General features: G+C 36.9%; 3 protein-coding genes and 1 long non-coding RNA gene across 5 annotated transcripts; 1 reads left to right on the top strand and 3 right to left on the bottom strand.

Annotated features, from left to right (window-relative positions):
- Nucleotides 1-213: 213 nt before the first annotated feature.
- Nucleotides 214-2,282, bottom strand: LOC119084017 (coiled-coil domain-containing protein 174). The gene is made up of 4 exons (XM_037193830.1): nucleotides 2,125-2,282; nucleotides 1,504-2,040; nucleotides 1,022-1,442; nucleotides 214-948 (listed from the first exon to the last, which is right to left on the bottom strand). Exons 1-4 carry the CDS (start codon nucleotides 2,164-2,166, stop codon nucleotides 257-259), a joined length of 1,692 nt encoding a protein of 563 aa, XP_037049725.1. The 5' UTR covers nucleotides 2,167-2,282; the 3' UTR covers nucleotides 214-256.
- A 2,125-nt stretch (nucleotides 2,283-4,407) lies between these two features.
- On the top strand, nucleotides 4,408-5,562 carry LOC119084016. Of its 2 annotated transcripts, none has more exons than XR_005088986.1 (2): nucleotides 4,408-4,638; nucleotides 4,723-5,562. It is a non-coding gene; the product is annotated as an uncharacterized LOC119084016 (long non-coding RNA). The 2 variants fall into 2 exon arrangements; XR_005088987.1 differs by having other exon boundaries at nucleotides 4,408-4,643.
- Nucleotides 5,563-5,825: 263 nt separating this feature from the next.
- Nucleotides 5,826-15,594, bottom strand: LOC119084015 (cardioactive peptide). The gene is made up of 4 exons (XM_037193829.1): nucleotides 15,502-15,594; nucleotides 6,341-6,451; nucleotides 6,205-6,268; nucleotides 5,826-6,153 (listed from the first exon to the last, which is right to left on the bottom strand). The coding sequence occupies exons 2-4, from the start codon at nucleotides 6,428-6,430 to the stop codon at nucleotides 5,903-5,905; spliced, it is 405 nt and encodes a 134-aa protein (XP_037049724.1). The 5' UTR covers nucleotides 6,431-6,451; nucleotides 15,502-15,594; the 3' UTR covers nucleotides 5,826-5,902.
- A 345-nt stretch (nucleotides 15,595-15,939) lies between these two features.
- LOC119084013 (U-scoloptoxin(20)-Cw1a) lies at nucleotides 15,940-20,083 on the bottom strand. Its single transcript, XM_037193828.1, has 3 exons — nucleotides 19,767-20,083; nucleotides 19,564-19,654; nucleotides 15,940-16,346 (listed from the first exon to the last, which is right to left on the bottom strand). Exons 1-3 carry the CDS (start codon nucleotides 19,819-19,821, stop codon nucleotides 16,142-16,144), a joined length of 351 nt encoding a protein of 116 aa, XP_037049723.1. The 5' UTR covers nucleotides 19,822-20,083; the 3' UTR covers nucleotides 15,940-16,141.
- Between the last annotated feature and the right edge of the window lie 2,849 nt (nucleotides 20,084-22,932).

Here is a 22,932-nt window from a genome sequence, read left to right as displayed (position 1 = left end):
ACTCAACAAAAAGTACTCCGTGAGAGAGCCGTGAGAGAGCGAGCTGTCAAATAAACAAAGAAATAATTGAAAAAATTCAATTTTGTCTTTCACACGGAGTACTTTTTTGGTAAGAGGAAACTAAGCATTATGTACATTCTTCCCAGTCACTTAGCTTACTTGCATTTGTGACATCCGAATTTGAGTCTTAAAGGAATGAGTTCAACGCTTCCCTTCATTTGTACAAAAAATTTTTATTATTCGAAACGACCACACATTAGTAATCGGCATTGGACGTCCACTTCATTTTCGTGCTCAGCGTTCCCTTGTCAGACTGTTCTCGCAAAAACTTCAGTCCCGCTTCAATTGACGATTCGATGCTCGGCTCATTCCGTTTCGGCTTCTTTGTAAACGTCCCCGAATCGTCCAAATTAGCAGGTGGTGCAATCTCTGCACCTCGTCTGCTCGCAATGTAATTGTCAATCAATTCACTGTTAATCGGTGCGCCAGCCGATGATGGCTCGTCAACCGGCCGAACCACGAACGGTTTCCGTTTTTTCGTCGTGAAATTTAGCGTTTTGTTTTCGCATTCTTCGAACGCAGTCGCCGTGTAACTGGGTGGATTGAATGGATTTGAATGTCTGGTAGCCGCTTCAGTTCCAGGCATCGGTGCAAATTCCATGTTTCGTTTGGAACGTTGCTGTTCGTTCCATTGTTCTTGCGACATTGGTTCTCTTTCTGGTTTGTACGCCCATTCTTCGTCATCGTCATCGTCCGATTCGTCGTCACTGGGATGACCTTTACGAACGCCGCTCTTGTCTTTGTCCCAAGGCCGTATGTGCTTCTTGCGTTCGGTGTCTTTAAGCTTTTCCTCTTGTTCCTTCTTTCGCTTCGCTTTTTCTTCTTTCCGTTTCCGCTTTTCTTCGGCTTCTTTATCGACTAATTCCTGTTCAGTAGGTTCGGGATTCTCTGCAAAGAAAATGTGAGTGTTACGGTTGATCCTACAAAGCCAAATACAATCGCTTCGTCAAGCCAAACTTACCTTCCAAAGGAGGCAAACCCAATCGAGCTCTCTGTCGATTCTTGGCAGCCTTTACTCTTTCAGCGATAATTTTCTCTCTCGACATCCGTTGATTCTCCCTTTCCTTTTGTGAGGCCAACGTTTTCAAACGAGTCGCCTCCAATTCTTTTTGCTGGCTCGCTCGTTCAGTTTCGTCCGTAGAAAATGCATAGTAGCCGACGCCATGCGTACGAGCCTCATCGAACAGAACACCCTGATAGTGCACAGAGTCTTTCGTTAAATTTTCGGCTTCTTGTTTCTCCCAGTTTTGACGAATCTCGTCGATTTTCGATGATTTCGATAGCATGCTCATTGTGTCGTCGTCTTTTGAACCGGTGTCGTTTAGTTGCATCGGCAGCTTAAAATCACCTTTTGTATCGATGAACCATTTCGGCGGCTCTGCCTGAAAATTGAAAAGAAAATTTCGTTTCACGTTATTGCAGGACAAAATGAAGTTCTGTTACCTTAACATCAACACCGTTGGCCTTATTCCGTTCTGCAACGGTTTCTGCTAGCTCGCCGTCTTTCTTTTTGAAAAACTCTACGTCCTCCTTCAAGCACTTTCTGGTCCGACCAAGGCAATCCGTGTACTCCACCCATTCGCCCGGTTCTTCTTTGTCGTGCGATTCAGTATCCGAATCATCCGAACTACTTGAACTACTCGATTCATACCTAGCATTGGGAACGCCACTTTGCTTCTTCTGATTGAACATCACCAGACAGTTTTCATCCGAATTCAATGATCCGCCCGCTTTAGTCATTTTATCGTAAAATTTACTTTTCGCTTCCAAAATCTTTTTCGAACGGCTCAACATTTCAGTATCTTCGTACGATTCGGAGTTCTGTCTCTGTGTGGTTGTTGTGGCTGAATCGTTCGATTTCGTTTTTCTTTCCTTATGTTTGTCACCTCTTCTTGGCACGAAATTATCGACGATGTGACTGCTTTTTGCTTTGGTGACTTCTTCATGTTTCCGCAGTAGTTCAGCCTTCAAACTAAGCAACTATAATACAACAAAGGGGATTTGTTTGTTTATCGTAAATTTTTCGAATGTCTAAAAGTTTCGAATCGGTGAAATTTCACTTACCGACGACAAGTTTACGTCGATTCGTTTATTTGGATCGTTCATGATGCATCTGTTGTTAAAAATTCTTGTAAAAGTTTATTCCGATCAATGCAAAACGTTTTTGTTATCACTACTCTCAGTAAATAAATATATGAATGATGGAAAGAGAATCGTCTGTCAATACGATCTGTCAAAGTCAGCTCACTTTTACTGAGATGATGTGTTCAATTTGAAAATTTTTAACATGTAGCGGAAGTTTATAAGGTAATACTGCAGGGCAAGGTAGTATAAGTCATTTTCTTTATTGACAAGCGAAAAAAAGACTGCTCACAGTGGTGCAGCCAGTAAAAAATCGATCTTTTCAAAAAATAAATTTTACAATAAATAAAAATCATCTACTCTATTTGCTCCTTATGTTCCCAAAATGCATGCCACGTTCCCTCTCTGAATGGCAATTGAAATTTTCTGTAATAAATAATCTGTTGTATAAGCAATAGATCTCTGCGGTTTGCAAACTAATGATAGCCAACCTCGCAAAAGCGGAAAATTATTTAAATTCCTGCAAATGCAGCAACAAATTTTAGACATTTTTTCGAGCAATTCAACGCTTTTATTTTCCCTAACTTCAAACATAAACATTTCACTCTTTGCGAAGTTTTCTGTGTTTAGTCTACACACAATTTTTGGCATGCGATCGCACTGCCAGTCGTCAACCGAAGAGATCTATAAGACGTTGTATGAAAACGTCAAATGTCAAACTGCCATTCAATATTCCGAACTTTATTTTACCCAAAGTATGTAAACACTGAAGGTAGCGCAGTCCCTCAGGGAATAGCAAGAAATACGGATCCAGAACACGTTGAAGTTAATTGCGGCTTGTCAACTTTCGGCACCCTGGACTTTACTTAAATCGTCGAGGAATGCATCCAAATAAATTTCTAAAAATCTAGAATTCCGTTTTGGACATATACATATATACATATACATATATTTACAATTGATTCACCTCAAAGTAGGGATTCGCATGTTTTTGCGGATCTGCGCTACCTTCAGTGTTTATATACTTTGATTTTACCTGGAAAACACACTAATATTGAATGAATAAATCACTAAAATGACCGCTGGCGTGACGATCGACGGTTCAGTTTTGTGTGCAAACGGTGCACACTAATGACAACCAACTTTGCTTCTAAGGGAATTCCCCGTCTTTAGTTCATTTACATTCATTTCAAAGAATTGGACGCACTCACTTATTCATTACTATGTGAAATTGTGAAGTTGGTTTCAATTAGTTTGCACACTTTTCCCCACCATTCCTCACCTTTCCGTCATCAGTTTCACCAAACGAAGAGATCTATACCGGAAAGTATTTTCACATTTTTCTAAATTTTTTCCGTATTTTTCCAAAAATAATTTCGAAGTGACTGCTTACACCCTGGCTAAAATAACGTGTTAACATCATGTGTGATTAACCCTATTTTCTCCTCTAGAATTGACTATAGGTTGAATGACATTGTCTCATTTAAACTGTCACATTATGTTTTCAAAAAAAATATCGCGAATTGATGTTTTCGATTCGTGTTAGATAAACGGTAGTCACGTACGAGATGCACACATAAAAAAGTCTTGTTCACCTCTGGGAGAAAACAAATCCAATTCGCCCGGAATTTGAGCTTCCTATTTCTCCGCTCTGTAAACAAATAGGTATTTCCTGGAAATAATTTCCTACTACAAATTGGCCTAAAAAATTTGGTGTTTCACTAGAGATAGATTGATTTTTTCCTCCTCAAGTTAATGCTTGATTTCCACTTACCAAAAAAGTACTCAGTGAGAAAGACAAAATCGATTTTTGTCAATTTTTGCTTTGTACTTGAAAGCTTGCTCTCACGGCTCTCAAAGGGAGTACTTTTTTTTAGTGGCAACCATACTTAAGTGTCCAATTGAAAAAATTCAATTTTGTCTTCCACCACGACAGAGTAAAGTTAACCAGGCAGAGCGCTGATTTGACTAGGGACCTGAATAATCTAGTAGCCCTATATTTTTTGCGAATAAAATTTTTCAATTTATGTCAGTGTTCATTTGAGTTCATTTTCATACAGTGTATTAGGTCCCTTATTTGAAAATGAACCACTCCTGCCTGGTTTATTTTACTCTGCCGTGCTTTCACACGGAGTATTTTTTTGATAAGAGGAAACTAAGCATTATATTACGCAAAACAAAATTAAATAGGAAAAGAGAAGAAAGACTCTTTTGAGCAGAAGTGTCATTGCATACACTCATTTACTTACACTGCGTTCAAGTTAATGAAAGAGAGATAACACTCCTGAATGACATAAAATGCATATACAAACAAAAGCAGAAGTACTTCGCATATTAATTTATACATGACATTTCACTGTTTATTATAAATTATATCGATAACGCCAAGTGATTCACCAAACTGTGCCTAAGTTTGAAATTGAAATTTAATTTCATCTGAAATAAACAAAAGAAACGAACACAAGTGGTTCACTGTGTGATCTTGAAAAATCGAACGTAAGGTTAGTCACTGATTAGGAGGTGCGAAAGGTGGAGGAGGAGGTGCCACAGATTCTGAAGATATACTTCGTACATTTTTAGACCAAATTTTACTTCGCCTGTCAGCAATACAACATTCGAAGACAACGTTGAAGGTCAGTTAATCGTGTTCTTCGTGTTTGATCGATTAACAATTTCGTTTTGATGTTTCATTGGTTTTGGTTAGCATTGGTTGGTATTGCGTATTGTGTACCAACCGTAGTCCACGGAGACAATCTTACAAAAACAATGGCAAATAATGACACAGGAGAACTGGTCGTCTTTGGAGCTAACGCCAATAATGCGGTAGTGCTCGTTTCACTTCTCAGTGATGATGGACATCTTGTCGTTCAACGAAGTGGCGACGAAGTAACAACTATTGTAAATCCGGCCAACGCTGCCTGGATACCCGATCCAAAATACATTGTTTGTGATGAAGTAAAGCCGGAAAATATTGCCAAGCGTCTAAGTGAATTGACGAAACCTTTCCGGTTCATTGTGGCTTTCGATGCCGGTGATATGTTTGCAGATCCATTCTGGAACATGATCATTTATTTAGCCAAATACGTATCGGAAGACGAAATCTATTCGAATCAGCTCCGAGTGGTTGCAATGAACATACCACATGATGAGATTTCTTTGCAACGACATTGAGCTGAAACGAGCAATCACGAATGGGCTTAAACCACATTGTACAGTAGATTTTCAGATGGTAGGAATGCATTTCATTGAAAAAACTGGTCCTGTTAGTGAAATGTCAGAGCTTAAACAAGAACTGGTCGCTGTTAAAAACGCTGTCGATCATCTAGTTGCATAGTGATTTCGATTCTATGCATAAATCATCAAATATTCTGTACATCCCTAGCTAAGATATTAATCGAACCATTAAATTTTAGTGCTTGACGCTCTGCACTTTTTATTCGGACCACTGAAGGAGAAACGTAAAGGGATTCGTTCCACTCACTCATACGTATAAAATGGAAGAAATGCAAGCCATTGTGTCCACTCATGTCATTCATGTCACCATGGAATCTTTAAACCGGACACAATGTGACAAGGGGGTAGGGAGCAAAGGGGCTTTGATCTGGGTCAGTTGAAGTAGGAAAAATTTCTCCCGGTAGATGGCATTCGGCAAAACAAAATGTCTTTAAATAAATATTCTTTGAATTTATTCAATTTTAATTTTTAGTTTTTCAACGCTCAAAACAAATGATTCGCGTCTTTTGCTCATTAATTTTTCCAATCACTTTTGTGAATTGAACGCAATGGATGGAAATTTTGGCCGATTTTGAAAATTTCGTTCGTTCTTCATCTCACGATTCGCCTCTTGTATAGCCTCCCACATTTTTGCTTGGGACATTATTTGACGCATCAGATCCTCCACTGCTGGCTCCGAATTCAAATCCAGCAGATCGCCCAACGAGTCTTCCATTCCATTCGATGAGGGAAGTTCATGTTCGATGTCCTGATTGGATGATCTCTTTCGTCCGCAACCTGCAAGCAGACTCGTATTTTTATAAGGGTACATGACGGCGAAACTGTTACCTGTGAATGCGTTGCAGAATGGTCTCTTCTGAAGTCGTTCGGGCGCCATCTGTCGAAACGAACTCTGAATATAAAATTAGAGAGAAGTCTGAGTATCGATGCTAACGATTTGGTAAATTGAAAAGTTAAATTTTACTCGATCGCTGTTGATTAATCCACATTCGGCAAAGTAGACCGCAAAACCAGATATTATCAGCAGTATTAATTCGATTTTCTTCCAATTCATTTTAATCACCAAGCTACGAGACTGTTTAAAAGAAAAGAAATTTTGTCTTTATTTAGAGCCGACCTCTGAAAGATTAAGATAAGACTTTCAGCGACATTGCGTTTTATAAATTACTTCCAAACGAGCTTCCAAAGCTTCACACTGCCATCGAAATCTAAAAGCTTTCACTCCTCACAACTATATTTAAAACGAATTCCAGACAAAATATCCCTTGTCTTGTACGACATCGTTCAATAACATATTTTACCTGACTAGGCAATGTAAATGGCGCTTCACTCTCCTTCGGGTCAGACTATAACTCACCGATTTGTCAAAAAAAATACTCAAAAATTCAGGACCACTGTCGTACTAACTTTTCAATTGTCATTCGTCATTAGGGTCACACCATAGCACTGTTTTTCTAGCATTACAATAGAAAATATTTGGAAGCTGATGATATCTGAATGGACTTTCTGTTTCTATCGTTAAGACATAAGTCATGCTTTAATCATGTGAGACTGACGTCTGACGTACGAGCATTAATGCTAGGAGCAGTGCTATGACATCAATTTCGATCTTCTACAAATTGTGACAACTCAAATAGAAACTAGGCATAAGCCTCGTTAGGGATCTCCTTCCGCTCAAAGGTAAAAGTTTTTGGACGATAATGCGTTTTTTATCAAAAATTGATGCGCTACTGTCCTGTTGGGCAACAAAATTAATGCACAATTTTTATGCGAGACTTTCCAATACGGCCATGCCCTTCTATATAAGCTCACGGTGTGGTTGAACAAAACTTAAATAGAGTCGCGACACCACCTTTGATTTTTCTTCATGTTCTTATTGAAGGACTCGAGTACTATAAAGAACCACAATCTGCTCGCGGATCCATCCGGCCGTTTCGGAGAACCGGCACTCATGGCCGTGCGGGACCGACGAGTCGATTTGAATACATGTTGTTATCGCAAAGGATAGAGGACTAATTCTAAGCTAATTCGTGTTAAAATGGCTTCCCTAGACAACCTGACCACCTGGCCACAGCCAGCTAAAGTCGAAAATTTGACATTTTCAAATCGTAATATGTCCAAGATGACAAAAGTTTGAAATTTTATGAATGGCGATATTGGTAGAGGATTCCATGCTCTATTAAACGCCGAGAATGGATTTTACAGAATTTGCCCGAATTGTACAATATTTGAAAAATTGAAGCACTTGAAGATAGACATTAAATTGAAAATTTCGTCGTCGAGTCACCTTGCTGCAAATAAAATGTCGTAACAGATACTTGTTGTGAGGCTGGTATGGCATGTGTGGTGTCGTTGTAAAGCTTAGACTGCAAGCTGACCAGGCATTATTGATTTGTTGCAGACAGGGTCAATCTGTGTATTACAGATGAATCCAAGTTTCGCCGAGAATGGTGAATAAAATTTTTTTCAAATATGTATTGTACAATTCAGGCAAATTTTGTAAAATCAAAGCACCTAGCAGGATAATAGAGGTTTTTACACGTCAAATATAGTAGTTTTTTGATACCAATAATACCATTAGCAACCTTAATGGTAATTTTGCAATGACATTATGAAAAAAAGGTATGGAAATATTCGCATACTTCGATTAAATTACTACTTTATTTTTTTTCTATTACCCTGCTAGGTGCTTTGGTAAAATCCATTCTCGGTGCATGGAATCCTCTACCAATATTCAAAGAGTTTCAAACTCTTGTTATCTTGGACATATCACGATTTATCACGGCCATGAGTGCCGGTTCTCCTAAACGGCCGGATGGATCCGCGAACTGAATGTGGTTCCTTATAGTCGATCACAATACACAAAAGTGCAATACATTGACGTGTGAATCAACTGAAGGTAGTAGCATAGAGGTAGACTACGGTAGTAATAGGTCTCCGAAATTTACTGGCGTTTGTCATTTCGAGATTACAGTCGTCCAACTTCCTACCCCGGGTAAAAATTTCGGTCTCATGAGACCACGAAAAAAGTGTTCTCAACGGTCTCATTTCGGTCTAAAAATGGTTGGTAGTCTCAATCCAGTCTCAAATTTATTTATTTTTTGTGATGAAACTTTTGGATGAACAAATTGTCATTTTTGAGATCTACTGAGTCTGAACGAGTAGTCTCTTTTCGAGTATTCTTTGGAGGAATTGTCGAGACTAAGTGAGCAGTCTCACTGTGGATAAGTTTTTAGACCGCGTGAGTCCGAACGAGTAGTCTCTTTTCGAGTATTCTTTGGTAGAATTGTCGAGACTAAGTGAGCAGTCTCATTGTGGATAAGTTTTCAGACCATATGAGATGGAGTGAGTGGTCTCTTTTAAAGAAATTTTTTTCTTCGATTTTTGAGGTTGGTTGAGTGGTCTCATTTAAAGAAAATATTTTCTTCGACTTTTGAGACCGGTTGAGTGGTCTCATTTGAAGAAAATATTTACTTTGCCTTTTGAGGTTGGTTGAGTGGTCTCATTTGACGAAAATATTGTCTTCGACGTTCGAGGTTGGTTGAGTGGTCTCATTTGAAGAAAAGATTTTCTTCGACGTTTGAGGTTGGTTGAGTGGTCTCATTTAGAGAAAAAATTTTCTTCGACTTATGAGACCGGTTGAGTGGTCTCATTTGAAGAAAATACTTTCTTCGACTTTTGAGACCGGTTGAGTGGTCTCATTTGCAGAAAATATTTTCTTCGACTTTTGAGGTTGGTTGAGTGGTCTCATTTGACGAAAATATTTTCTTTGACTTTTGAGGTTGGTTGAGTGGTCTCATTTGAAGAAAATATTTTCTTCAACTTTTGAGACCGGTTGAGTGGTCTCAATTGAAGAAAATATTTTCTTCGACTTTTGAGGTTGGTTGAGTGGTCTCAATTGAAGAAAATATTTTCTTTGACTTTTGAGGTTGGTTGAGTGGTCTCAATTGAAGAAAATATTTTCTTTGACTTTTGAGACCGGTTGAGTGGTCTCGTTTGAAGAAAATATTTTCTTCGACTTTTGAGACCGGTTGAGTGGTCTCGTTTGAAGAAAATATTTTCTTCGACTTTTGAGACCGGTTGAGTGGTCTCGTTTAAAGAAAATATTTTCTTCGACTTTTGAGACCGGTTGAGTGGTCTCATTTGAAGAAAATATTTTCTTCGACTTTTGAGGTTGGTTGAGTGGTCTCAATTGAAGAAAATATTTTCTTTGACTTTTGAGACCGGTTGAGTGGTCTCAATTGAAGAAAATATTTTCTTCGACTTTTGAGGTTGGTTGAGTGGTCTCAATTGAAGAAAATATTTTCTTTGACTTTTGAGGTTGGTTGAGTGGTCTCAATTGAAGAAAATATTTTCTTTGACTTTTGAGACCGGTTGAGTGGTCTCGTTTGAAGAAAATATTTTCTTCGACTTTTGAGACCGGTTGAGTGGTCTCGTTTGAAGAAAATATTTTCTTCGACTTTTGAGACCGGTTGAGTGGTCTCATTTGAAGAAAATATTTTCTTCAACTTTTGAGACCGGTTGAGTGGTCTCGTTTAAAGAAAATATTTTCTTCGACTTTTGAGACCGGTTGAGTGGTCTCATTTGAAGAAAATATTTTCTTCGACTTTTGAGGTTGGTTGAGTGGTCTCATTTGAAGAAAATATTTTCTTCAACTTTTGAGACCGGTTGAGTGGTCTCAATTGAAGAAAATATTTTCTTCGACTTTTGAGGTTGGTTGAGTGGTCTCAATTGAAGAAAATATTTTCTTTGACTTTTGAGGTTGGTTGAGTGGTCTCAATTGAAGAAAATATTTTCTTTGACTTTTGAGACCGGTTGAGTGGTCTCGTTTGAAGAAAATATTTTCTTCGACTTTTGAGACCGGTTGAGTGGTCTCGTTTGAAGAAAATATTTTCTTCGACTTTTGAGACCGGTTGAGTGGTCTCATTTGAAGAAAATATTTTCTTCAACTTTTGAGACCGGTTGAGTGGTCTCGTTTAAAGAAAATATTTTCTTCGACTTTTGAGACCGGTTGAGTGGTCTCATTTGAAGAAAATATTTTCTTCGACTTTTGAGGTTGGTTGAGTGGTCTCATTTGAAGAAAATATTTTCTTCAACTTTTGAGACCGGTTGAGTGGTCTCAATTGAAGAAAATATTTTCTTCGACTTTTGAGGTTGGTTGAGTGGTCTCAATTGAAGAAAATATTTTCTTTGACTTTTGAGGTTGGTTGAGTGGTCTCAATTGAAGAAAATATTTTCTTTGACTTTTGCGACCGGTTGAGTGGTCTCGTTTGAAGAAAATATTTTCTTCGACTTTTGAGACCGGTTGAGTGGTCTCGTTTGAAGAAAATATTTTCTTCGACTTTTGAGACCGGTTGAGTGGTCTCATTTGAAGAAAATATTTTCTTCGACTTTTGAGACCGGTTGAGTGGTCTCATTCAAAAAAAAAATCGACTTTTGAGACGAACGATTTGTATTATTATCCCATACAATTAAATACATAAAGTAAATGCCCCATGTGAGCTACAAAGAAACTAAGTAATTAAAATTAAATATTTTAAAGGAAGGCGCTATTTAAGCTGAAGTTCTCATATAAACTAAAAACGCTAAACGCGCTACAAAGAAATATTATTAATTATAAATAAACGCTCTACTTGAGCTGAAACTCTTCACATATTTAAATTAACGAAGGAAAAGTCGTTCACGTAAATACCTATCCGGATTCGGCATTGTCTTCGGTGTTGTCTTCGGTGTTGTCGTCGGCCGATTGCATTTTCATAAGTAAAAAGTGGTTGACGTCAACGTCATCGGTGTACATTTCTTCGTCTTGGACACACAATATTTCCTTTGAATGAGACCACTCAACCGGTCTCAAAAGTCGAAGCAAAATATTTTCTTCAAACGAGACCACTCAACCGGTCTCAAAAGTCGAAGCAAAATATTTTCTTCAAACGAGACCACTCAACCGGTCTCAAAAGTCAAAGAAATTATTTTCTTCAAACGAGACCACTCAACCGGTCTCAAAAGTCGAAGCAAAATATTTTCTTCAAACGAGACCACTCAACCGGTCTCAAAAGTCGAAGCAAAATATTTTCTTCAAACGAGACCACTCAACCGGTCTCAAAAGTCGAAGCAAAATATTTTCTTCAAACGAGACCACTCAACCGGTCTCAAAAGTCGAAGCAAAATATTTTCTTCAAACGAGACCACTCAACCGGTCTCAAAAGTCAAAGAAATTATTTTCTTCAAACGAGACCACTCAACCGGTCTCAAAAGTCGAAGCAAAATATTTTCTTCAAACGAGACCACTCAACCGGTCTCAAAAGTCAAAGAAAATATTTTCTTCAAACGAGACCACTCAACCGGTCTCAAAAGTCGAAGAAAATATTTTCTTTAAATGAGACCACTCAACCAACCTCAAAAGTTTTAGCAAAGAGACTACTTGTTCATGCTCAAGCGGTCGGGTCTACGAACAGGACAGCAATGAGGCTACTCATCTAGCCTCGGAAATTGTAACAACGGTTCAAAATTAGAACTCCAAATAGATATATCTGATTTAGCAGCACGTGTAACATCGATGGCCGTCCGAGTTGAAAGTTAAGCATCATTCGTCGCGGTTAGTACTTGGATGGGTGACCGGAAAAAACATTACAAAAAGGTAAAAAAAAATATTACTAATGATTCTACATAATTTCAGTCAATTTGGTCTAGCGAATTATAAGAAAAGTAAAGGGCAGTGGCCATCTATGAACTCAACAGAGAATTACAAATATTCACAAAAAAAAATCTTCCAATAAATAATATCGAACGAAGAAATGTCTCAATGGTCAAAAAGCAATATGAGAAGTCTCAAATGGTCTAGGAAAAACTCAAAAAAGAGAAGTCTCAAACAGTCTAGAAAAAACTCAAAAAAGAGAAGTCTCAAAAAGTCTAGAAAAAACTCAAAAAAAGTAGTCTCAAACGGTCTAGAAAAAACTCAAAAATGAGAAGTCTCAAACAGTCCAGAAAAAACTCAAAAAAGAGAAGTCTCAAAAAGTCTAGAAAAAACTCAAAAAAGAGAAGTCTCAAACGGTCTTTTTTATCCTCAAAAATGGTTTAAATAAGAGCGTATGTTTCTTCTCATCATAATGAGACCACTCAACCAGTCTCACAACGTCTAACAAATCCAAAATGAGACCACTCATCCAGTCTCACAACGTCTCACAACGTCTCACAAACCCAAAATGAGACCACTCATCCAGTCTCACAACGTCTAACAAATCTAAAATGAGACCACTCATCCAGTCTCACAACGTCTCACAAACCCAAAATGAGACCACTCATCCAGTCTCACAACGTCTTACAAATCCAAAATGAGACCACTCATCCAGTCTCACAACGTCTAACAAATCCAAAATGAGACCACTCATCCAGTCTCACAACGTCTAACAAATCCAAAATGAGACCACTCATCCAGTCTCACAACGTCTAACAAATCCAAAATGAGACCACTCATCCAGTCTCACAACGTCTAGCAAATCCAAAATGAGACCACTCATCCAGTCTCACAACGTCTTACAAATCCAAAATGAGACCACTCATCCAGTCTCACAACGTCTAACAAATCCAAAATGAGACCACTCATCCAGTCTCACAACGTCTAACAAATCCAAAATGAGACCACTCATCCAGTCTCACAACGTCTAACAAATCCAAAATGAGACCACTCATCCAGTCTCACAACGTCTAGCAAATCCAAAATGAGACCACTCATCCAGTCTCACAACGTCTTACAAATCCAAAATGAGACCACTCATCCAGTCTCACAACGTCTAACAAATCCAAAATGAGACCACTCATCCAGTCTCGAACATCCTCCATAAATTTTGGAAATGAGACTACTCATCACTCTCGGATGAATTCCGATGAATTTTTGGATGAATTTTAGGTCTCAAAGGTTCGAAATACGTAGCCTCATCGAGTCTCATCTCCATATAAAAATTTCAGCCTCAAAAAGGTCTCACCGACACCTTTTTTTTTTACCCGGTACCGAACAGCCATACTTAAAAGAATATAAAATATGACCTTTTCGGTTTCTCATGCTTATTGAATAATTACCAATATCCATTCCCCAGTTTAGCAAAGTTGCTGGTACTATTACTGGTACATACATGCGGTTTAACATCAATTTCGAAAACCAACTGAAATGGCGAGCTTAACTGCCTATTTAACTGGTAAAATGTAACAATAACCCGATGCTTAATAACAGCTTAATGACAAACATTCATTAAAACTTGTTCTGCAATCACTTTCACATACCAATGTTACATTACATGGTTAGTCATACGGTTGCATGCTGAATAAGGTCGTAATATACGAAAGTGTTACATAAATACCCACTTAATGGATGACAGCAGGAAATTTTATTTATTCCAACCATCATCGCCCACTCCAAGAAAATGTACCAGAGTGGCTGAGGTATTTATAAAATATAAAGCTAAAGCATCCGTTTAAGAAGAAATTCAGTCACTGCAAAATCAGGGTTAACATTTTCAATGTTAAGCACGCCGCATTAGATTCTATTAGTGTATTCCGGCACTTTAATTAAATTTCAGATTCTGTTTCATTGTTATGTGTGTGACCGTGTTAAATCGTTTGTTTCCATTCCACCATTTAATTATTCTATTTTTGGTGAAATTTACGAGCAATGAACAAATTGTAGAATGTAAATAAATAAATGGTAAGCCCAGAAAGCTTACGCAATTTCGCACAATAAATTCGTCAAACGCAAATTTTACACGTATCTACAGTTGTATATGTGGAACTAATCATTGCCATCCCACGGAAATTTGTTTTCAGGCAAAAGTGAATTTGCGAACGCTCACTTCAACTTGTATGAATGTGAAAAATATTTTCTTATTGATATTTCGTGGTAGGATTGAGATTGAGGAGGACTACAAAAATGAAACTCAAAATTTTGGCAAATGTTGGCTATGTGGTCGTAAGAACCTTTACCGAAAAAAATCGTCTCCTGCCCTATACAGTGTTTAAGGAGAGCGAAAACCAGTTACATTTAATTGGTCTCGGGGTCAGCTGTCAAATATTCATCAATGAAAAAAGAAATTGAGAGTTGAGCGTGTGGACGCGAAAGTCTTACGTGTACTTAGAAGAAATATCATTTCGCGCAATACTCATTAAAAGTAGAATTTCGCGCTACGTTTCAATTCTCTTCATTAATACCACAGCTCTGCTCCTGGAGCAGTGCTATGTCAATGTCTATCAATTTTACTAAATTTCAGTCGAAGAAAACTTTGGGAACATTTTGTATTCAGTTTTCAAAGAAATAGGCTTTTGAGAAGCACCGGCCTTCACTGTGTCTATATCATTGAAAAACTGAGACAGCGTAGTTTCAAATGGTAGATTACACCTTTATATAGTGATGATTGCACAAGCTTTATTTTTCCTCACTGATTTGAGAAAATTTTATTGCGAAAAGTGAACTTTTTCATGCGTCGTTGGGGTGACGCTGCTACTTTTGCTTGTTGTCATTAGTTCGTTTCGTTCGTTCGCAATCTAGTGACAAAAACAACCACTTTTCGCAACTTGTTGCATAAATAACTATTTCTTCACTGAAATTGTTATTTATATCCCTGTAGTGATGAAGGTTTCTTCTTACATGTGTGACGTGTAGATTTTCACTCGAGACCGCAGACCTGACCTAAAAGGCATTTATCGCTTCGCTCGTTTGATAATATCCAATCTAAATGACCCCATTTCTCAACTTGTTGCATTAATAACTATTATCCCTCGGTTGCATGAATTACTATTTCGACTTTTTAATTTGAATTTGTGCTGCTTGCATTTTCCTTCGAAATTACTGTTGTGTTACTTGCATTTTCTTCCAAAATTCTTATGGACTTGCGTAAGTTTTGACTGCGGGTTTGGAATGTGTGGGTTGGGTACAGACATAAATTCATATTTACACCTACAAAGTTCGAAGAGAAAAAAAAAACTTCCGATTTAGGCACTAACGGCTCCAAACATTTGTAACACTTTTATATCAATTTTTGTGGCCTTCTAGCCTTTCCCCGTCTAATATTTATTTTTCCCACGATCATAGACTGTGATTCTGTAAATTTTTTTTTTCAACAAAATGAACAAACTTACAGCCAAACCAAATATTACGAATTCTTCTGCAATTGATTTCAAACGAAATTATTCCCGAAATGACTATTCACACTTAATAAACACTTTCAACTGGTTGCGTTCAACAAGCAGCGCGCTTATTTATAAGGACAAACAGACCCCATGTAGAGAACGGATTTGGTTTTGGAAAATGTGTTGGATGTTAACAGAAATCGCTTTACTCAGCCAGTGCATATTTCACTTACCAGTTGATGTTGTTGCTTTTTTTATTCGTCTTTATATTTCCCCACTGAAAAATCGTTTAATTTTATGCGACTGTTTATGATTTTGATGGACTTATAATTTTCGATTTTTCATGATGGGGTTTCTTTTTCATTCTATGAGGGCCATTTCATTTCGTTTTTTATTTATTTTCAGTTTGATACTGATCTGTATTGAAGAAAACAATGTGACACCAAATTTTGCACTTAAATCTTTATCGTTTATGTTATCCTTTTTACAAAATTAATTTCAATAAAATAAAATCATCGTCCAACAATTGTCGACGCATTCCGAGTCATACTTGTAATTTCCAGCCAAAAGTACTACAAAAACATCTCAAATTTGCTTCAACATCGTCGGACGTATATAAATGATCAATCTGATTTTACATAAAATGAATTTATACTTGACCCTCATCGTCCGGTGGAGACTCGGAAAATTTGTTGTAGTTTTGTAGCGGTTGAGGAATCAAAATTTTGTCGGATTCTTCGAGTTGAGCCAATTTAATCAGTTTGTTGAGCAACGATTTGGACAGCCACAGCTTTGGCTTTGGATCCATGAGAGGAGGTGAACTTCTCTTTCTTAAGTAGTTGAAGCAGCAGGTTCTGTATGACAATTTTGTTATTAGGAATAATACTGATAGACTGTTAAAGTTTAGCAGAGATCTATGAAATATCAGCGGACGGTACAGTCAGAGGCAGTAAAATTTCAGCATGATTTTTTTTAGCAACTTTTCAGCTATATTTGTTTATACGGTTGAAGCCGTTACATGTACGCGCGTGTATAAACAGTTTTGATTGTTTGTGGATCAGCTGAAAAACAGCTGAAAGAATTCATGCTGAAATGTCACAGCCTCTAACTGTTGGTAATGCTCAGCGGATATTTTTCGAAGACATTTTTCAAAACTTTGCGAACATTTACAAAAGCTCAGCGGTCACTTTTCAAGGTGCTCAGCGGAGATTTATTAAAGCTATGGAGATTACAGCCCAGATTTATCAGCTTACGGGAGAATTCTTGAAGCTACGGCCATTTATGAAAGCTTAACCGAGTTTGACAAGAGTTCGAAATTTCAACAAATGCCCTCTTAACGTCGAAAAATAGTATTTTGTGCATCCGACAACTGAAATACGACCTATTTTGCCATGATTTTTCATTAAGAAATGTCAGTTTTTCCCGAACTATATATCGTGCGGGAAAAAACTTCATTTCTTTACGATTTATAGTGCGGGAAAAGAATTACATGAATTTTTCTATGACTATACGATTGATTAAATTTAATATGGTGAATGTGAAGTGTGTATGTTTTCAAGTAAATTGATGTGTTTTCGCTTCGCTCGTAAGGAAAACTTAGGACTGGTGCTGAAAAAATCGTCATTTCCTGTCTTGGTACGAAAAATACTATTTCCTAACACATGCTAAGAGGCTTTTTTAGCGAACGAGAGCCGGAGGCGAGTTCTGGAATCGAGAGTTGGATAAAAAAGCATGTTAGCATAAGTTAGGAACAACGTTTTGTTTATTGCGAGTCGGAAATGAGCGACGAAGTCGTGATATTTCGACACCAGATAATAGTAGATTACGTTGAATGCTGCGAAAGTAATTCATTACACAAGGACACAATTTTGTGATACGAGCAAACTCATGAGTAAGTTTTTGAGCAACAAGCTTCGGTAACTGTTTTCGAGGCAAGTGTAGAGTTTGCATATCCGAGCCGAAGGCGAGGTATGCAACTACACTTGTCGAGAAAACAGTTACCGAAGCTTGTTGCTCAAAAACACGAGTGAGTTTGCGAGTTCTACAAAATTGTGTCCGAGAGCAATGAATTACGTCGCAGCATCCAACGTATTCTGGTTTATTGCCTGCTCATGCGAAAATTGACTATTACATGGCTGTTCTGCAGAAATTCTACATAAATTCAGTATCTCAATAAACCAACACCAACAAAACAAAAATAAATCTGTTCTTCCAATAAAACGTTTACAAACAAATCTAGTGTGCTGACGAAATCGGCTCACACGCTACACGTCTCCTAAAAAAATGATCCCGAAAACAACACTCGTGTTACATTAGTATTGTCGCAACAGTGACAATTGCGTTGGTGACATGTTGACATTGAATAGTTTTTCGCAGTTAGTATCGATGAAGACGCATTGTTTGTGGAATTATTTTGTTAGTCCCTTTTTAATGTTTTCAAAAAAATGTGCAACAAAGTGTAGTGTTTGTACTATAGTATATATAAGCAAAAGCATTTAGTGTTACAATTGAAAAATACAACGAAATGTGTGGCCATAAAGTGTTACTTCGGAACATCAAAATTATTGTTACAATAAATATGGCCGACAATTATGTGTTGCGAATTCTTCTAAAAGTGTGTTGTAACCAGATTACTTGCGCAACAAGTTTTTCTCAAATAACTGTTCATCGATCAATATTTTTACCAATTTTTTTTTTTTTACCGACACTTCTTATATTCTTTTTCGATCGATCGATTCATTCAACAAAAAAGATAAAATGAAAGCAAGGCAAATTTTACTTGAAAGAACTGTCAACTTGAAATAGACCCCAAATATCCCTAGTGTAATGGATCACTTTCGCGGGGGGTAAACAGCCGTGTAATAGTCAATTTTCGCATGGGGCAGGCAATAAACAAAATTTCTTTTTTGTAAACAAAATTACACAAAGCTTGCACAAATGTCACATGATAAGTAATGACACGGCAGAGTAAAATAAAACAGGAAAAAACAATTTTCAGCTCGATTTACTATTTTCAAAAAATTGATGAGGTAAAATTTCGAAATTTTGGTTCATTTTGGCAGTTTGGCCTCTACAAATTTTATTTTTTTATTTTGTCAAAGTAGATTGTGATCATTTTCAAACTTATTGCTTGTTGGGTGGGTACCTAGAATGCTGGCTGCGTTGCCTTGTTGAATAGCCAAAGATAAACGGTTGTATAAGAATTGTTTCGCTCGAATGTCAAAAAAGATCTATGGCTCATTTTCTGGCTGTATCACGTTAGTTTTACTGACTATTATCTCGTTAAACTATAAATAATAAAATTCGCTCGAAAAAACGTTATTTGGGGAACTTAAAGTTCGAAGATTTTCAGAAAATTTGATGGGTTGAGTGAGATGCATTTTGAAAAATCAACTCCATTTCTATCTGGGACGGTGAGTATGGTCGAGTGGAGTGTCAATGGAAAGGGCAAGAAGTAAGCTACAATACTCCGGGCTAGATATTTCTGCTACTAAATTTCCCAACCCCCCAGAGCCTTTAAAAAATTTCGGTTTTTTCGAGGGGTTTTTCACTTGTTGTGGCGGCTGGGTGGGTCGAACATCGGCGTTTGTTGGTCAACAATATTCAGCTCATCGATCTTCATAAACGTACACAATTTGACACTATTCACATTTTGCATGTTGGAGTAATTGATAAAAAAACTGTTGAACTGAAAAAAACTGACCCCTTCGGAGATTTCTTATGACAGCCCAACAAAATTTTTTCAGGAAATAAGAGGTTCCACGATATTTTCAGAATTGAACGACGATTCATTTGAGACATAGCTCGTTTGAAACGCCGTCGGCTTGAATCACAATTCCACATAAGCTGTTCAAAGTTTTTGCGAATTGACTCTTAAAAATTATACTCTTGCTTTCTAGAACTTTCTGCTTTGTGTTAAACTATGTATCTTAAAAATCACTTCCGTTCTACCCCAATGCAATGTCTTCGCTATTTCTCACGTAATATCCTCTTCTCGATTTTCAAACTCGATTTCCAATGGGAAAGAAGGTTAGGAAATTGTATTCAGTACTCAAAATGAGTAGTACTCACCGAAAATGTCTGGTACCACAAGCCTCAGCACATTCATCTCCACAGCTTGTACATGATATAGCCGAATCAGCCGAAGCTAATATTATGCAACCTGAATCGAAACAAAATTATGATTTTAATTTTTCGCTTAAAAATATTTCAGTCGTTCTTAACTCTATTAATCAAATAATTTTTAATAGAAACATTGCATCCACACAACTCACTTGCAAATATAATAACAGCCAGAACTAGAAATGTGGAGTTTATTTTCAGCTTCATTTCGCGTATTTAATTAATCCGGTTCGCTGTGTCGCAAAATAGTTTTTTAATTTTATTTTCTTTCTCCGTTCACCAATTACTTTATCAACGAAAAATCTGTCGTCACAGTCACTAAATATTGATTGAGTTGGTTCAATTTTTAACGAAAACGAAAATTACTCGAGTATTTGCACCCCAAATTGATTGGTAAAATGCATGTCACCACACTGATCACTCAAGGAAAAACGGATATAACGTGTTGAAGATGATACGATTACCTGCGTTCAAATGAAAACAAATCTGACCAAGACAACTCGTTATATACCAATTTTTATATCAACCCCATCCACATCCCCATCCACGTTCAAACAAAATGTGGTTACTTTTAATAGATATTCATTTTCTGTATGGCATACCGACACGACGAAACGAAGAAGTGGAAGACGTTGGAGGATGAATATCTTATCATTTTATTCAATGTAAGTTGTTCATCATAAAAATGTTGAAGTGTATCAGATTGTACACATAGGTATACATAGGACATGATACGTTTTTATATCATGGATGTAAGGTTCAACTCTATGCAGACTGCATCTATTAGAATGTAAGCTAGGTAACTTGTTGAATCGAATTCCTTAATTGGTTTAAATACAAAGAAATTTTTCAGATATTTTTATCAATTAAAGCGAAAAAGCCCGTCAGCAATAATTCCTTGAATTGAAACGCACGCATTGCTCCCATGATTATGAAAAAATAGATTAAATGTAGTCGCTGTACTCTGTTTTTGTAAAAAGTGGGTTGAACCCACTTCAAATGCACTTCATTGCCTATCCCATGCGAAAGTTGACTATTTCATCGCATTTTGTCCACTGCGAAAATGATGCATTACACGAAGAATATTTTCGGTTAATTTTACGAGAATTCCTTTGTGGTATTGAACCTTCGCATGGGGCAATGAAATGAATTACTTTTGAAGCATCAAATACTTGAACCGACGATCAAATTCTCAATTGTACCGGTCGCTAAAATAATTTTTAGTCCTCGTTTTGAGGTGATTGCCCGTCCGTTCCTGTGAAATGAGCTTACTTGAACATAATTTTTAATAAGTCTTATTGAATAGACATGATTTGGAATAGAGATTATGAAGTGTTAGTAAGTTATATAGCTTACATCACCAACTCAAATACATAATGAATTTGTCGAAATTTTCTGTTCAAAACAGAAAAAAAACGAAAACCGTAAAAACAAATCTACAAATTTTGCGCAGTTTTGCCTTACAGATCCGACAGCGATGGTACCGATTTCAAATCTCGGTCTCGGTATTTTTCTTCTTAATTTTTTGCTCTAAAGGTAAAAAGGAATGCCGAAATCAAGTTTTTCTTCACTTTTCTTGAATAAACTGGTCAATAACTCAAAATAAGAAGGTTGCTATCACTTGAATTGACGAAAAACGTTAAAATTGTAAAAATTTTGAATTTAATAAATTCTAGAGATGTGTGATTTGCGCTCTTTGTCCATATAGAATATGAAGTTAGCAATGGGACATTATCGCAAAAATGACAAATCGAGGGACCTCGATTCAAAATGCCCTAAATAACAGACACCTCCTGCCACTCGTGCATGACATGTTTGGTACCATTTGCAAAGCTTAGACTTCAAGCTAAGCGACAGATATAATTTTGTTGCTAAGAAGCCTACCGCTAGGGAACAAAGGTGCCCAAAGTTGACCAAAATTACCCAAAATTACCTTTTCTTTAAATTTGGTAGTTCTGGACTACTTTCGAAAAATATTTTATATGCGTTCGAAAGGGCTCATCGAACCTTGTCACTACAGCTTCTTACTCACTTCCCAGATCGCATCGTCTTGCTGTTATCATCCTTTAAAAATTGTTATTTTTTTACTTTCCAAGGCCACTGCTCTGAAACCAGGTGGAGTAGAGTAACTATTTTTATACGAACGATCTTGCAATTAGGTTCCAAACAAATTTTTTTTTTCTTCGATGCAGAACATTATTATAAGATACTTTGCTTCGTATTATATGCCAAAAAAATGTTTACTTTTTTTTATAAATCATTTTGAAAACCCAAAAAATAACGAAAAAAACGAATTGACGAAACGAAATACACTCCGGAGTGTATTCCGATTCGAATTTTCATGATTTTTTGCGTGTTCAAAGTGTTCTATAAAAAAAATTAAACATTTTTTTGGCATATAATACGAAGCAAAGTATCTTATAATAATGTTCTGCACCGAAGAAAAATAAAAAAAATATTTGTTTGGAACCTAATTAATAATCACAATATAAATTGGGACGCTAGGCGACTCGACGGACCATGGGTGGTCATGAGGAGTCATTGCGTCCCGATCTCAAAAATCTAATTTATAAAGCTAATTTATAAATAAATGAATTACTTACCCACCCCTCGTCAATATTAGAAGAAAAAAATTTTGTTATTCGACAATTCTATTTAAAGTTGGTTTAGGCGCACCGTGCTTTCGACAATTTTTAAACATTTTCAAATGTAAAGAAAATGAACATAAACAGTCGAATTTACTGCAGTTTCGTAGTTGCCGGAGCATCCGGTAAATAATATTAATTGAAATACTAGAAATCGATGGAATTACAAGGAACTGACTGGAAATAAGAGAAAGCAAATTTAAGAAAAAATGGATATGCATGATGAACGAAAGAACCAGCGACTGAACTGCGTTTTCATTTGGTTTTTATTTAAATAAAAAAAACCGATGCTCAGATTCCGTTTTAGTGTTGCAAAAATCCCCAACGAACCAAATCGTAAAGATGGCAATTCGCGAAACTTGCAGCGAGTGAGATTAACAGGTTTTTTTTTGCATTGGCTGATCATCATACTCATCCGTATTTCCTCTCAATTACTTTAAATTTCTATCAATTTCACTTATTTCAAGTCAATTCCTCGTAATTCCATCGATTTTTAGCATTTCTTTCAATTACTATTATTGACCGGATGCTCTGACAATTGCTTCAAGTCAATTACCTGACTCATTTCCCCCCTCACCCCAGAAAGTTGTTGTTAATTTGGAAATGTCTTTTTTCGGCGGAAACGCATTTATTTGAATGTGTGTGCACTTCCACCGAAATAAATTAATTTTTT

This window comes from Bradysia coprophila, unplaced genomic scaffold, assembly GCF_014529535.1.
Source record: "Bradysia coprophila strain Holo2 unplaced genomic scaffold, BU_Bcop_v1 contig_732, whole genome shotgun sequence".
NCBI classification, from domain to species: domain Eukaryota; kingdom Metazoa; phylum Arthropoda; class Insecta; order Diptera; family Sciaridae; genus Bradysia; species Bradysia coprophila.
The sequence above is the reverse complement of the archived record's forward strand: the minus strand, read 5'-3'. Positions and strand labels throughout refer to the sequence as shown.

What these genes read in the sequence shown, in the direction of transcription:
- LOC119084017 (XM_037193830.1), bottom strand. Translation starts at nt 2,166, where the DNA reads ATGAACGATCCAAATAAACGAATCGACGTAAACTTGTCGTCG. An exon ending in TCGACGTAAACTTGTCGTCG is followed by an intron (nt 2,041 to 2,124) that starts GTAAGTGAAATT and finishes GTTGTATTATAG; the next exon opens with TTGCTTAGTTTGAAGGCTGA. An exon ending in GGGTTTGCCTCCTTTGGAAG is followed by an intron (nt 949 to 1,021) that starts GTAAGTTTGGCT and finishes TTTTCTTTGCAG; the next exon opens with AGAATCCCGAACCTACTGAA.
- LOC119084015 (XM_037193829.1), bottom strand. Translation starts at nt 6,430, where the DNA reads ATGAATTGGAAGAAAATCGAATTAATACTGCTGATAATATCTGGTTTT. An exon ending in GATTAATCAACAGCGATCGA is followed by an intron (nt 6,269 to 6,340) that starts GTAAAATTTAAC and finishes TTTTATATTCAG; the next exon opens with AGTTCGTTTCGACAGATGGC. An exon ending in ATTCTGCAACGCATTCACAG is followed by an intron (nt 6,154 to 6,204) that starts GTAACAGTTTCG and finishes GTCTGCTTGCAG; the next exon opens with GTTGCGGACGAAAGAGATCA.
- LOC119084013 (XM_037193828.1), bottom strand. Translation starts at nt 19,821, where the DNA reads ATGAAGCTGAAAATAAACTCCACATTTCTAGTTCTGGCTGTTATTATA. An exon ending in GGCTGTTATTATATTTGCAA is followed by an intron (nt 19,655 to 19,766) that starts GTGAGTTGTGTG and finishes GTTTCGATTCAG; the next exon opens with GTTGCATAATATTAGCTTCG. An exon ending in TGTGGTACCAGACATTTTCG is followed by an intron (nt 16,347 to 19,563) that starts GTGAGTACTACT and finishes ATTGTCATACAG; the next exon opens with AACCTGCTGCTTCAACTACT.